We start from the raw sequence: 16,000 nt of genomic DNA, 5'->3' as shown, positions 1-16,000 counted from the left end.
AAAGGCAAGTCCGTGGCTGATAAGACTACTAGTCGAGCACCACGAGTAACCAGGGCTCGGGGAGAGTCTCATAGTGAGATTCCATCTCAGACTTCACATACCCCGTCCTCTCCAGAGGAGCTCCGAGGGGCACCAGCTCCAGCGCCTGCCCCTGTAAACCCAGCTCCTCAGCCAGATGCACCAGGTCAGGAGATGAGAGATGCTATTTGTCACGCCCCAAACTCAGAGAGCGCTACCGGCGCTCAACCGAGTAAAACCGGCTGAGCAAGCCTGTTTGATTTCATTCTACCCAAATTCATCCCTGAATAAAAAGGAGATGTACTCCGTTAATCAAATATTGAAAAGGTTTCATTAACCACTTCCATTTCATTCCCATTAACAGCATCATTCAATATTTCCAAAATAGTACGAGTTTATAGATTTAATGAAAAACATGTTGCCAAATACCAACAATTCTAATTCAATTGCCAACATCAAACACCACCACAACCTGTCTACAGATCCTCTAAGTACAACTGAAGAGTAATATGGAAATACCGGTAACAAGGCCCCAGCTATACCTCAAAACACAGTACATGAGAAACAAAAGATACATGACCCCGAAATAAAGGGGGCTCACCAAGTCAGCTGAAGAGAGTGTACCGCTATCACAGATCAATGCCGCCTGTTGTGAAACCACCTGCATCCATTAAAGATGCAGCGCCCCCGACAAAAGGGACGTTAGTACTGTTGAATAGTACTAGTATGTAAAGCTAAAAGTCCTCTTTCAAAATAGAATGACCATATAAGAAAAGAAAAACCATAGAAATAGCAAGTCACAATCAACTATATCCAAATGCCCAATTGAAACATAAGAATTTTCAAAATACGAAAATAATATATATTTTTGGTTGGGAGATCATTAGCACCGATATACCACCGTCTTTGTTAGCAGGAGTCTAATCATGTCGGCTAGGCCATCTCCTAACGAACAATGTGATTTGACATGTGATGCAAAAGAAAGTTGTTACCAAGAGTAGTACCACCATGTGCGCAACATGGCGCCCAATCTCCACCCGATCAGCTAGGCCGCCTTCCCACATATGCCGTGTGGGTTGACTTTTCCAATTCACGGCTATTACAAGTTTCATCCCAATTAAGGGTAATAATCATAATTTCACCAATATTTCAATTTCATCCCAAATAAGGGGAATAATCACAATCCACCCCTATACCGGCAGGTGTAGTTTCAAGTGTGGGCCTTATGACCCACCCTTCCTCGATTTTGCTAATGATACTCCCAAAAATATTTTTTATTATTTGATTTGAACACAAAGGTAACATAAATACAATTGTACTCACCTCAAACTCTTTCACATTATATAAATTCTCATTAGTATTTCCAGTCACTCACAACAACAATATTTCCTTGGCTCATTTGGCCATTCACAAGATTCTTTATTCCTGGCACGGTGGTCGTATTTTATGTTCCACACTTTCACCTCTTTTATTTTCAAGGACACCATCAAATATCAACATACATAATATTTCAGAAATCATATACTTCAAATCCATTTGTAATGGGAACTTTAAACACAAAAGGTTTCTTCCCAAAGAATAAGGCATACCAACCAGCAATAGAAACACACATCAAAATCATAAACAATCAATACACCATTTATTCTTGCAATACTCTTTCCCAGAAATGACAATGTACAATTTCAACACCTGAGTATGTAAGAACTCGAATCACACTGGATATATTTATAAAGTAAAGCATTAGTTAAAGCAGCCACTTATGGGCATGAATTGAGTACAAAAGCTTTTAGGCAATTCTATTTTCGAAATTATTTTTAAACAATTGAGTCGAGGCTCATTTGATATTATTTATCGCATCCTCTCATTTCATTTGCACTACTAGCCACAATCATAACTTAAATGTTTGGCACGTTGGCCACACTCTATATCCCCAATTCACTTATTTTATTTTCAAGCATCTTTATAGATTATCAACAACAAGATATTTTTCATCAAGACTTTAGGTAAACATATGATCAATCTAGAGCCGTAAACATATCGAGTTTTTCCCACACAATTTGGCATACTAGCTTTCATTTGAAACACGACTCAAAGCCATAACATCTTAATACGCAACCCATACTTTCAAACTCACGGGAACATTATGGAATTCGATACTAAGAGAGAAAGTTTAGCCAACATACCTTGTCCGAGATTTCCTTAAGTTACTACAACGCCTCAACACTTCTAGCAATAATAATCTATAGGAAGATAGTGAAAATCGGTTAATATTTAGAAGGATTTCCATGATGTAACTCTCTTAGGAATTTTGTCAAACACCTAACATGCGAAATAGACCACAAGGCTCTACAATGGAGATACTTTCATCCCTCAACCAATTTCAACAAGAAACTACCCAAAATGATTCATTAACCCCACATACTATATAATGTATTGTTTCTTTCTGTTCTAATAGGCTGTGATGTACTGTTTATCAATCAATTACATCATACCTAAAGCAATTCTCCAACCTCCATGGCTATAGTATGAGTGTATGACGCTGATACCACAAAAGTCAAACAAATGATATTGTAATGCTCGGGATTTACTTTTAAGAATCTAAAATTGAACTCAAATAGAAGTTAAATTTCATATCTAAAGATTAGTCAAGATTCAACATAGAACCATCAGTACTATAGCATATAAAAAAACTATAGCAGAAGTCATCGGTGAGAGCTACTTTTCATGTATTATATCAAACCTTATTCTTGTCAACCATTCTCTGAATTATGACGTAATCAAACCTCATATCTATCTTCCAGCTGCGAGATGACACTTGCAAAGACGCGGTAACCTTGGCACATATCTGACAGTAGACAATATTCATTCTTTGCATGGTATGTGGCCATTAAGCCTGCATGTCATTCATTTCAAAAGGTTCAGATTAGAACAAAAGTTTATTAGACTCAATTAACGAGAACCCGTAACCTTTGCTCTAGATCCACCCACGATTGTGTCAAAGTAAGAAATTATGTTACAGATATCAATATAAACATATCCAAACTACTCTGGTAAAGAAATGATACATATTCCAATAGTCAAATGAAGCGTCTTAGCAATAGACTGCACAGAGCTCCATAAATGAGTTGGAGCAGGGGTTGGAAATGATTTGCAGAGTTCACATTCTTAAGCTAATGATAGATTGATTCTATGTGCTCATGACATCTGACGAAACCTTGATTCTTTGTGATGCAGAATTGAGAATAGATAAAGCATTGGAGGGCAATTTTTGAATCTATATCCAGTCTATAAGAATATGGTAAAAACTAAAAAGTCACATCTTTCCAGTCAATAATATTATGTACCATGCATATATTTGGATAATCCATCAGGAACTAAATCTACATCTGAAGGGATATGGCAAAGGGTGGTGCAAATTTTAAAAAGCTATCAAGGTGGAACAAACAATTTTGGGAACTTCTCTCTTTTGAGGGAAGGATAACTCTGATTAACAATCATATGCTTGATGCATTACCAGCTTACATGATATTCTTATCTCTAATGACAAAAAGGGTGAAGAGAAGGTCAGACCAGCCGAATGGGATTAGGAATATGTTAAAATGCACCCATCTCCTGCCTATTTAGGCATTCAGTTCAGTCAATTTCTGCACTCCTAATTTATAACCATTGAACATTTACTCCTCAAGCTTGTTTGCACCACTAATACCCAATCGAAAGTGTGCTTCCAAACAGAAAATGTCAGAAGGATTGGTCACCAAAGCTTGCGTTCAAATTGATGGTTGCAAGTAACATCTTCATTGTATATCTAGAAACCTACTCAGTCCTGATAGTAATGTCTTATTGGTTCAGAATTATGTCTAACAACGGAAAAGAAGAATGATAAAACTACAAAAATGGAAATTGTACCGTAGCCAGAAGTTTGAACATCAAAACCCTCGTCCTGCCACACAAATAATGAATAAGATACTGAAAATTCGAGTTTCTAGATGGCCAAACAAGTAAATCTGAAAGAAGTTATCCACCTGCAGATCTCTTATCAATGGCAAAGTACCAGTTATAGAATATGGTTTTACATGCCCAACTTCCTCTTCAGTAGCTTTGCATAGCACATGAAAGCCCCGAGAATTGAGATCACAAGCAACTCCAGATGAAGCTTCGTCAAAACTTATAGTGATTCTGGTGGATTAATACGGAACATTAATTGCTAACGAACAATTAAAAGAAAGAAAAACTGATAAGATAAACTAAGGAAGTAATTACTTGAGCTCTAGCTTTTATGGACAACTCCAAGTAATCATATGATTTCCCATCTTGTCAAAGAAGCGTATAACATACCTGCCCCTTAAGTTCTCATCTGGCAGGACATATTTTGAAACAGGGCCTCGACAATCAAGTTTGTCAATGTTGGAATTTATATCATCAACATATTCTTGTAATTTCTTCATAGCATCTGATACACTGAATAAGGTGCATTGTTAAAAATCCTACTACCTTCGAAAGATTCGTCTGTTCATTTCTTGTTTCGAAATACGAGCTGAAAAGTTCTTGATTTTGCAGAAATTGAAAAAAAGACTCATAGAAATGAGATATAACTAAAATTGCAGATAAAAATAAGTAAAAAGCAGAAAGTAAAGTGTAATAAGGTATGAGACCACTATGATATTTCTTAACAAATTAATCTTCTTTATCAAGAACTGAAAAGGAATAATAGAGAGCAAAACACATACCTGTAAAATGGAGTCAATCTGCAAAGAAATAGATATGGTTAAATATCATCATCGATGAAAGATCTAAAGGAGGCCGTGACGAAGAAACTTACCTAACATCTCCAGAAACAGTGCACTCAGCAGGAATTTGGTTGATTCCACCCCCAGGATCTGTAGAGCAAATAATTTAGCACATAAAAGCAGCTGGAGAAAATATGCTCAACATTTTCAAGTTCATCCTACAAAGACTTGAGAACTTACAAAACCACTGAGTTGGTTTCATCGTCGATGGTGTAGCAAATTCATAAACTTGCTCTTTAGGATGGGCAGGGAAATCTCGATAGAAGCGGGACTGAATTTCTTTGAGTGCTTCCATTGCAAGCTCCAGAGGATTGATAGCCTAACCATTTGGCATAAAATTTCATACAAATTAGAAGGTATCTACATAGAAAAAAGGTTTCAGTTTCACTGTATTCAAGGGCATAAAGTTGTATCGATTCAAGGAGGTTCGCAAGTAAAGTATATAGGCTAGAGAGAGAAAGGTAACTCGACATTCTCTCTAATTCAAACTCAACCGAAGCCTTTGTTTTTTATTAATCATTCAACTCAAGTGATTGGGTAATATTTAATTCATTAACGGTTCATTGCAGGTCACTAGTTTTATGACATCACGTGGAGCCAGTCCAAGTCAGAAATATGGTACAAGCGGGTGGGCACAGGATAAATTAATGAGCAGAATGAATGTTACCAGAAAGGTGATCCTCTGGTTCTGCCACTTGGCTTTGGTAGGCCATGGCAACGTACTCGGGAAATGGAAGTTCAAGGAAACTAGCATATGCATATTTCTGCTCCCATAAGTTTAACAAATATGGGAGGTTTTTTAGTACTGTGGCATTATAAGGATCGAGAAGATCATTTCTCATACTTCCATAAGTTACAAGTGATGGAGGATGGGACGAACTGGCCAACAAAATTAAAAATTCATGTATAAAGATGGCTCAATCTTAAGGGTAAAAATTATGACAATTCTGCTAAAAATCTCTTCAGGTGATCAAAGGGGTGCAATTCTCCTCCATCAGAGCCCATTTCCCTAACTTGCAGAGCACATGTGCTGATGCTGTAAAGAAGATCAGGTGGCTTTCTAAAGAGCCCAAGCTTAGTCATGTACAGGAGTAGGACAACAGAATTAAAACCAGAGAAGCATTGATCCATCAGAGGACCTTCTGGGAAGATGCACTGTATACAGATTTGCCTGTGAGATAACAGAGGTACCAACATGTTCAGATGTGATAAGATGAATTCATAAGAAAAGGCACTCTCCAACAGGCATTCAAGTTTATGAATAGTGGCTTTCAATTTTTATTTGAATTTCGTTCCAAAAGAAGCCTAGCACTTTATGATGGGGGAGTGGAAATGGAAAAACAACTCGTTAGAAACTCAAGTGATAGACTCGGACATCAGGATGTGCTCTAGCAGAAGTTGAACCTGAATGGGTGTTGAATAGATACAAGGTCTTCCACTCCATCTATGATCAAAAGTATCATGAAGGCAACTGCAGATAAATGTATCCTCACCTGAATGGGTGCGGAGGATGGCAACAAAGACAAGAGGAAATATTGCTTAGAAACCACCTCTGATAGGCCCGGATCAGCGTTAGAGGACCCAGCAGATAAAATACCGAGACAAATAGAGGTGGAAATAGAAAATTTCATATACAAGGTCCCAATATGGACTGAATTACTTGCAAAACCAGAACCTACTGGATTCTCGCCGATAACAATTGCAGACAAACGGATGCTTTGGTTGGACCTTCGGTTAGATTGATGGGATTAGTCACGTGGCAAGTCTTGAGTGTAATTGGAATTTCAAATGGAGCCATTCTGATTTAGTGAGCATACGTTGGAAACATACAAGTGAAACACTAGTTACAACTCATAATGAATTGGACCCAATTTGTCTTGAGACAAGCAGATGAAAAACTTGGGCCACGCTGTGGATATCTCTATTTCGAACAGCAAGCACAGAGAATGGGCTCTCAATGATAATTCAAGAACCCAATTGGACTCACTTCAGCCGGAAATAGAGGCCATTATTTACACAAAAAGGTCAGGGGAAGCTTTTGTAACTCCTGTGTCAGAATCTCCGGTGCAGGTGTCAGAACCTTCTTCCAGTTCTTTTCTCATCACAACAGAGAACAACATGCAATTAGTTCAATACCATCACAAATAGACGATGATGCGATGACTATTATTCATTGTGCAGATGTAGAAGAAACAAGTCATAGGAGGAACGAAGCATTACAAATTATTGAGGCAGAGCTTCCAAACATAGCATGGCAAGAGGAGGAAGCTGCTCTTTTGGAGAATCAAACGGAAAGGCAGATTTAGATGCTTTCAAAAGAACGTGATAAAGCTGAGCAGATAATATAGGACCAGAACTTCAGGAGTGTGACACTGAAGTTTTCTCTGTACATGAAACTTGATAGAAGAAGACAAGATAAAAGAAGAGACTGCTGCCTGTGCACTCCAGGGGCGAAGCTATGTTGGCCCAAGGGTGGTCAACTGACCACCCTTCATCGAAAAATTATACTACGTATAAGGTAAATATTACTTGTTATTGATTAAAAATAGACTTTGAACACCCTTGCATAGCCCACTGGCAAAGGGTGTTCCAATTTTGAACACCCTTATTGAATTTCCTGACTTCGCCACTGGTGCACTCCCAGCAATTCCGAGTTAAAAGGTGAGTACGAACTGAAGAGACTACTATTCGGTGTTTTTAAAAGCGAAAAGCGAAAAGAAACGACAAGGTCCATGGGGCTTGATGAGAAAAGTGAGATGGGTTTATCTATCTTAGGAGACCTAGCTTAATCAAATAAAACTTCAGAATCTGGAAAGTGGCCATACAACACATTGACAGCTGGGACTTACTTCCAAGAGCATCTTATAGTACTTAGTTAGCAGACTTAACTAAATGGATTAACACCAAGGAGAGCTTGTATGAATTAATTTACAAGCCGCTCCATATCTAAGCTAAGCAAAAGGCATAAAACAGCTCTTAATGCGGTGTTTTTAGCATTCAGATAATTTCTTATCAAAACCTCAAGGATTCACGAGTATTGACTTGGATGAATAGCTGCTCTAGAGTGGTCATCTCCATTTACTAACTAATATCCAACAATGTCAAAGACCTGCCTAACTAAAGCGGCTCTAACAGATATCCAACAATCTCCTTGTGGATTTAATATCACACGAACCGTTATACTGAATGGGAGTCAGTCTGCAACAGTAGAGAGAATGACTTGACCTAACCAAATAACATAAATGCCATAAAAGTTGAAAACCTAAGTTGTAAGTGAGTGTTTACTAATAAAAGATGGGCTACAATCATCAGAGGTCATGTAATAGCTCAAGAGGCATCTACAGGACAAACAGCATAATACTTACAATCATCATGTCTCTCAAACCTAGCTGCCTACTCAACCTAAGATACTCCATTTTAGGATTTTATGGATATTCAAATATACTCCTCATGAAGAGTAATAGAGGTCTATGCACGGATTGCAAAGTTATCCCGAGTGAGAACCTCGCGAACCGGCATAGGCTCTTGGTGATGGACTTAAAGATCATGAGGAAGAAAAGGAAGAGGGTTGTGCGGGGTCGACCGACGATCAGGTGGGGAGTCTTGACTAAGGACAAAGCTCGGGAGTTGGGAGAGAAGTTGCTGGCTATGGGGGCCAGTAGGAGCAGTGGGGACGCAAGTAGTATGTGGGCTATGACGGCGAACTGCATTAGCAAAGCGGTGAGAGAGGTGTTAGAGGTTTCGAAGGGTTACTCTGGCGGCCACAGAGGGGACTGGTGATGGAATGAAGAGGTCCAAGGAAAAGTGGAAGCCAAGATAGCGACGTATTTGAAGTTAGTGGAAAGCACAGACGAGGAGAAGAGGATGAACAGAGAGTGGTACAAGAAGGTTAAGAAGGAGGCGAAGTTGGCAGTCACAGAGGCTAAGTCTGCTGCGCTTGGTCGTTTGTACGAAGAACTTAGGGACAAAGGCGGGGACAAGAAGCTATTCAGACTGGCCAAGTTAAGAGAGAGGAAAGCCCGTGACCTGGACCAAGTGAGGTGCATCAAAGACGGGGAAGGCAGAGTTCTAATGGAGGAGGGACAGATTAAACGAAGCTGGCAGACATACTTCCATAAACACTTGAATGAAGAGAGGGACAAGAACATTGTGTTGGGTGGTGTGGAGCACTCTGACAAACGTTGAGATTTTGGGTATTATAGGCGCATAAAAATCGAGGAGGTCGAGAGGACTATGTGTAAGATGAGCAGGGGTAGAGCGACAGGGTCAAATGAAATTTCGTTGGAATTTTGGAAGTACGTGGGTAGGGCAAGCTTGGAGTGGCTCGGTGGGTTGTTTAACGTTATTTTTAGGACGAAGAAGATGCCTGAAGAATGGAGGTGGAGTATAATGATTTCGTTGTACAAGAACAAAGATGATATCCAAAATTGCAACAATTATAGAGGCATCAACTTGCTTAGTCATACTATAAAAGTTTGGGAGCGAGTGGTGGAAGTGAGGGTAAGGATGGGTGTGTCTATTTTCGAGAACCAGTTCGGTTTCATGCTGGTCATTCGACTACGGAAGCCATCCACCTTGTTATAAGGTTGGTGGAACAGTACAGGTAAAGGAAGAAAGATTTGCATATGGTGTTTATTGACCCATAGAAAGCGTATGATAAAGTCCCAATGGGGGTTCTATGGAGATGCTTAGAGGCTAGGGGTGTCCATGTACCGTACATTAGAGTGATTAAGGACATGTATGATGGAGCTAAAACTCGGGTGAGGACAGTGGAGGAGACTCGGATCATTTTCCAATTATGATGGGGTTACACCAGGGATCTGCGCTTAGCTTGTTTTTATTTGCCTTGGCGATGGACGAACTGACGCGCCACATTCAAGGGGAGGTTCCAGGGTGTATGCTATTTGCAAATGACATTGTACTGATTGACGAGAAGAGAGGCAGTGTTAACAAGAAGTTGGAGGTTTGGAGACAAACCCTAGAGTCTAAAGGTTTCAAGCTGAGCAGGAATAAGACAGAATATTTGGAGTGCAAGTTCAGCCATGTGACAGAGGAAGCAAACATGGACATAAGGCTTGATTCACAAGTCATCTCCAAAAAGGAAGTTTCAAGTATCTTAGGTCTGCGATCCAAGGAAATGTGAAGATTGACGAGGATGTCACACATTGCATCGGAGCGGGGTGGATGAAATAGAGGCTAGCATCCGGCTCACACAAGATGTGCCGCCGAAACTCAAAGGTAAGTTTTACAGAGTGGTGGTTAGACCGACTATGTTGTATGGGAACGGAGTGCTGGCCAGTCAAGAATTCTCATATCCAGAAGATGAAAATAGCATAAATGAGGATGTTGAGATGAATGTGCGGGCATACCAGGTTAGATAAGATTAGGAATTAAGATATTCTGATAAAGGTGGGAGTGGCCCCGTGGAGGACAAGATGCGGGAAGCGAGACTAAGATGGTTCGAGCATGTAAAGAGGAGAAGCCCAGATGCCCCAGTGAGGAGGTGCGAGCGATTGGCTTTGATCGGTAGGAGTAGAGGTAAAGGGAGACCTAAGTAGTATTGGGAGAAGGTGATCAGGCAGGATATGGTGCAGCTTCAGTTTACCGAGGACATGACCCTTAATAGAAGGGTATGGAGGTCTAGAATTAGAGTAGAAGGTTAGTAGGTAGTCGAACGTATTTTTGTTCCATACCGATGGTTTTAGGGTTAGTCTGGTAGTTTTTCTTGTCCTAGATTGCTAGTAGTTCACGTTGTTTTCCTGTTATCTTTCGCCTCGGTTTCTTAGTATTCTATTGTTGTTAGAGCTTGTTGCTACTATTGCCTTTTGTTGTTATTATCTTGGCCCCCTTAGTCTCTCTACCTTCCTAGAGTAGGTGTAAGATCACCTTACACACTACCCTCCCCAGACCCCACTTGTGAGATTCCACTAGGTTGTTGTTGTTGTTGTATGAATTATGAATATTCAAATATATGTATAAGCAATGTGGGCAAAAAATATCTGAATCTACATGAGGATCTCAAGCTTAAAATTCTGGGTCAAAAAACTCTTGCTTTTTCTCTTGGCGCAAAAAAACATTGAATCTTCTGTCAATGTTCTTTAATAATTCCTCTAATTATTATTAGGATTAACAAAAGGAAGTTTAACATGCACTTCAAAGTGGCGGATTACCATTCATAACAGTGGAGATAAAAGGAGCTGATGAAAGTGATACCGGCATATGCAATGATGTTTCTATTGCTTTTCAAAGGCAATTTGGCAAAAAAGAGAATGACAGGATCTGTCACACAGATAAAAATCCAACACAATAGTATAATCTTGTGCAAACTAATTCCTCTATGGATCATTACTTTTTCTTCTCAAATTTCTTGTCTATTACAACAGCAGAATCTATCGTCAAAACAACAAGATGGGCATTATGTTTAAATTTTAGTTCGAAAGAAGCTTAGATGTCAAACGGTTGAGAAAAAAGAGTACCTTGTGGGCAAGACCACTGTGAAAAAGCTTTCCGGTTACATGGAGCTTCCAAGGTATACTGCCACCAGTACCAATGCATGGCTGTTTATCTGCTGTGTCGATCCAGAATCTATGTAGAGGAAGAAATACTACAAATAAATTCACTATTTCTCTGCAATGAATCTTGATACCTTAGCAACCAGTTACTTACAGAGGGCCTTGCTTTAACTTGTCAAGCAATCCATCCTTCACTAATGCATCCACACCAACCCCAGGGATCGATGAGTTCTCTTCACTGGCTATGAAAACAGCAACTACCGTGGATTTCAACTGTGGTTTTGTCTCTCCAAGCCGCCTCATAAGCTCCGCAACGAGAGCCACATGACCTAAACAATCAGTAGTTCCACGTCCCCGAAGTTTATCACCATCAATGCTCAATGAAAAAGGATCAAATTCCTGCATACAAAATTGTTATACCATTATATGCGAGACCGTTATCATTGCCAACTTATAAGGGAGCATAATTTACAACAAATTGTTAATTTGTGGAAGTAACACAGTAGTCATAAGGCAAGCAAAGGTACGACATTCAAATTTAAACTATCACAGTGAATACAGACCCATTAGTCATAATAATTGAGCAGGAGGAGTGTTCCATGTGCTCCTCCAACTGAAATAATGAGCAGTACAATCTAACAGCATATTATATTACTTGGATGAAATAAGCTACCAGCTATGGGGCTCAATCAGCATCAATCCGTTTCCTTCTCTTGACCACAAGCATAATTTCCCCGCCCGCACCCTCAACTCCCCAAAGAAAATCTTAAGAAATAAATGGCAACTTAATTATTCAGCACAGATGCATTCAATATGGACACCTGGTGGTTTTTTCAAATAAACACCTCGTGCTGAAATTATTACTGGAGGAAACAGCATAATCTATCTGTACATTTTCCTGGATGACGTTACATTCCTAATACAACCTAAATTCCATAATTCTTTACACTTTTATACTAATAACATTATTAATTTGTACAACTTTCAAAAATATAAATTAATTAAGCTACTTAAATTTTAAACTGTGTTGTTAAGTTTTCTCTGCCAATCTGCTCTTACCATAAATATAATAAATACTTCATATAAGCTAAATTAACATCTTTATACGCACTATTAGGTATCCAGTCATATATAAATATAAAGCAATGAAAGCACAACTTAACACCAGACAGAAGAAAAAGCAACCAACTTTACACAGTACATCCAAAATAATGAAAGCAAGGGCTAGCAATATTAAATATTAACATACCCAATCACAAGGGTTAGCAGTGACAACATCCATATGCATACCAACAAAAGACAAGATATTTCCAGGCTGAGTACCCGGGTATTCCACAATAAGATTACCCCTTTTAGGCTTATAAGTAACATGATTGATGACAAGTGGGCCGCCGCCGGTAGTGGTGCTATAAGGAAGAAGGATATCAAGAACGTGATTCACAATCCTGTCTTCCTCCGGGATTAGCTCCGGTGGGTTGTTCTGTACATATTTGGACTCACCAATTAATTTCCTCAAAAGGGTAATGAATAATTCTTTGTTCAGATCACCCAAAGTCTGCTTTACAGTAGCCATGGTAGCTGTATCGTAGTGGTGAGTTGATGCCTTGTTTTTGGAACGGAGCAAACGAAGGAACTTTGAGGAGTTTGACGTTTCAACTAAACCTATTTTATTTGTTTAACTACTGATATTAGTCTAATCTAGACCACCAGAGTTTTGGTTGGAACCCTAAATTCGGATATATTAAGACTTTAATACGAATACAGAACACCAGATAAAAGCAAAAATAATATTAATCTATAAAATTATGATCTCATATATCATATTAATAAATTAGTCTACAGAACTTAATGAATAAAACTTATGAAAATTTATGTTTGAGTAATTAAAAAAAAGTATAATTTCATGAAAAAGATGAATATTGATCTTATATAACTAACTCAACAAAGAAAATTATCATATAGAACTCCGTAATTATCCGTTGATATGTTCAACTTAGAATTTGTTTTGATTTTATAATTTTATCACTTTAATTTCACAGGCCATTATGCTTCCTTTTCAGTTTCAATAAAAACATTCAATCGTTGAAGATTTAAGATGGAAAAAATTTAAAGTATGTTTTGAAGTATTAGCTTAAAAAAACTTGCTTGAGAACCTGACATTACCAAAAAAAAAATTATTTCTAAAATAAATGGAGTATTTACTATCCGATAAATTTATTTACCATCACAATTTAAGATTATTTTTTTAAAAATAAAATAACTCTCTATCGTAGCTTCACAAAGATAACTATTATCACCTAATAAGAAAAACAAAAGCTTATTTAAAGAAGAAGAATAACAAGAAGGGTTGAAAAAGATGTTCAAAATGAAATAAAACAAATACGTTGATTTTTCTATCTTAATAAATTTCTTTGAATATAGATCAATTCATAGTAAGTTTGATTTAATAAAATTTAAAGAGAATACATTATTATATATTTTATTAAAAAATTATACTATCAACAGATTTTAGTGTGTCCTTTATATTACTATCATATTGTGTATAAGTTACACGCATTGTGTAGAAAGTTAGCACAATCATATAACTTATAAGATAATTACATGTAATATCTTTATAAACATAGCAATTATATTTAAAATATTATCTTATAACTATCAAATGTTACAATTTACTGATATTATAAAAAGAATACGAATAATATACAACTTAAATCTATATAACAATCACCAATGTATTAAATACATATATATGAAACTTAAGTATAATTATTAATTTCTGCATGATTAGGAATAGGATACCCAAATTTAACTGCATAGATAACATAAAACTAACGGATAATTAGTATGTGGTATATTTTATATATTTATTGGTACAATGATATTAAGTTTTAACTAATAAATTTATTGATAATTAAGTTAGTTAGTTATCGGTAACGACTAAATTAACTATAACAAAGTAAGAAAAGGAAAAAGAATAACTTGGGAAGAAGAATAATCTCACTACAATATGTTCAACAAATTAAAGCTCTTCCATATCGAAATTCTAAATATAGGATTTTCTATCCAGTTCAAATAAGGAATGAGTAAAAATTTTATTGTTTCCAAAGTTCTAATATATTAGGAGAATAATTAAATGACAATGTAGTCCAATGTGAACTCTATTTTTAAGGGTAAAAAAAGCGAACGACATTTCGGTAAGGGCGTTCGTACTTTTAATATAATATCGATAGATTTTATGTCACGACCTGAAATTCTCAATCTCAGGACCGTGATGGCGCCTAACATCTACTTGCTAGGCAAGCCGACGTTATTAAATTGATTAACCAGCTTTTAACAATTAGCACAAAGTAATGATATTCAACAATAAATAAACTCATAATTTAACACAGTGTTAATAGAAATAACGCGATACTAACTACTCCCAAAAAGCCGAAGTCACAATTACATGAGCTACTATAATACTACATATATGGACTGAAGCAAAGTACAACTGTTTGAAACTAGATAAATAGTAGAATAGATAAAGAAGGGGACTTCAGGGATGCGGACGTCGTGCAGCTATACCTCAACTCAAGTCTCCGATACAACCGAATCCGAGCAGAGCACCTCTAGACACTGCTAGGATCAACACCAGTATCTGCACAAGAAGTGCAGAAGTGTAGTGTGAGTACAACCGAACAATGTACTCTGTAAGTATCGATCCTAACTCCGACGAGATAGCGACGATGCTATGACAAGACACTTACGTAAAATTCTGTACAAATATATATACATAATGCAATAGAATAACTAGTAGGATAATTTAAATATTAATTAGGAGGGGACATGTAAAAAGGGGAGTACAATATGTACGGCAAGTACAAACCATCAAATAATCTTCCTCTGATGAACAATAATAATGAAACAAATTAAATCATCTACCGGAAACCAAGTAAAGCTATGAAATCAACAATGGCACGGCATCACCCTTCGTGCTTTTACCCTCGTCCTCATCATGTAATATCATAAATGAAATGACACGGCATCACTCTTCGTGTTTTTACTCTCAACCTCACATGATATGATAAATGATGATAAGCAATAAAATGCATGATATCACCCTTAGTGTTTTAATCCTCACAATCCTCTCAATAGATGAAGATGTATGCAAATAAGGCACGGCAACACCCTTCGTGCTTTTCACTCTTCCTCGCCAAGCAACAATACAAATCCGAATTAACAATGCAAGAGGAGAAGAAATTTCACTTCAATTATAGTACCATGATAACAAACTCAACTTTTAAAATTTCCAACATCTTTAAAATAAACAACAAATACGAGGCAGATAATTAAAGAAGTAATAATCTATCCTAAGCATGAAAAAAATAGTCAATGAAACAACTTAGAACAAAGAAACAATTTTCACTCGCATGCTTTAACCCAATGGCAATGTATATATACTCGTCATCTCTTATATACGTCATCCCCACACATAAATCACATAGCAAATAAACCAACAAGTCGTAATTCCTCAAGTCAAGGTTAACCATGATACTTATCTCACTCCGCAACCAAATCAATACTCAACCACGACTTTTCCTTTAAAATTAGACTCCAAATCAATCAAATCTAACCGAATATAGTTCAAATAATTCAAAATAGGCTTTAGAAACTACCCACAAGTGAAAAAGATTCAATCTTTAA

General features: G+C 37.3%; 1 protein-coding gene across 3 annotated transcripts; it reads right to left on the bottom strand.

The window, feature by feature from the left end:
* Nucleotides 1-346: 346 nt before the first annotated feature.
* LOC107782094 (acetylornithine deacetylase) lies at nucleotides 347-13,016 on the bottom strand. 3 transcript variants are annotated; one of them, XM_075246231.1, is made up of 12 exons: nucleotides 12,567-13,015; nucleotides 11,472-11,716; nucleotides 11,282-11,390; nucleotides 4,986-5,124; nucleotides 4,838-4,895; nucleotides 4,746-4,763; nucleotides 4,354-4,476; nucleotides 4,041-4,194; nucleotides 3,925-3,958; nucleotides 2,802-2,911; nucleotides 2,202-2,258; nucleotides 445-679 (listed from the first exon to the last, which is right to left on the bottom strand). In XM_075246231.1, the coding sequence occupies exons 1-11, from the start codon at nucleotides 12,888-12,890 to the stop codon at nucleotides 2,226-2,228; spliced, it is 1,347 nt and encodes a 448-aa protein (XP_075102332.1). In that variant the 5' UTR covers nucleotides 12,891-13,015; the 3' UTR covers nucleotides 445-679; nucleotides 2,202-2,225. The 3 variants fall into 3 exon arrangements, with proteins under 3 accessions (XP_075102331.1, XP_016458412.1, XP_075102332.1); XM_075246230.1 differs by lacking the exon at nucleotides 2,202-2,258 and having other exon boundaries at nucleotides 347-679; nucleotides 12,567-13,016; XM_016602926.2 differs by lacking the exon at nucleotides 2,202-2,258 and having other exon boundaries at nucleotides 347-679; nucleotides 2,759-2,911; nucleotides 12,567-13,013.
* Nucleotides 13,017-16,000: the final 2,984 nt, after the last annotated feature.

This window comes from Nicotiana tabacum, chromosome 23 (genome assembly GCF_000715075.1).
Source record: "Nicotiana tabacum cultivar K326 chromosome 23, ASM71507v2, whole genome shotgun sequence".
NCBI classification, from domain to species: Eukaryota; Viridiplantae; Streptophyta; class Magnoliopsida; order Solanales; family Solanaceae; genus Nicotiana; species Nicotiana tabacum.
The sequence above is the reverse complement of the archived record's forward strand: the minus strand, read 5'-3'. Positions and strand labels throughout refer to the sequence as shown.

Bases quoted from the DNA above. Each gene is read 5' to 3' on its own strand.
- LOC107782094 (XM_075246230.1), bottom strand. From the start codon at position 12,890: ATGGCTACTGTAAAGCAGACTTTGGGTGATCTGAACAAAGAATTATTC. The intron at 11,717-12,566 runs GTATGTTAATAT...TTTTGTATGCAG, and splicing joins CTGCTAACCCTTGTGATTGG to GAATTTGATCCTTTTTCATT. The intron at 11,391-11,471 runs GTAAGTAACTGG...TCCTCTACATAG, and splicing joins AAGTTAAAGCAAGGCCCTCT to ATTCTGGATCGACACAGCAG.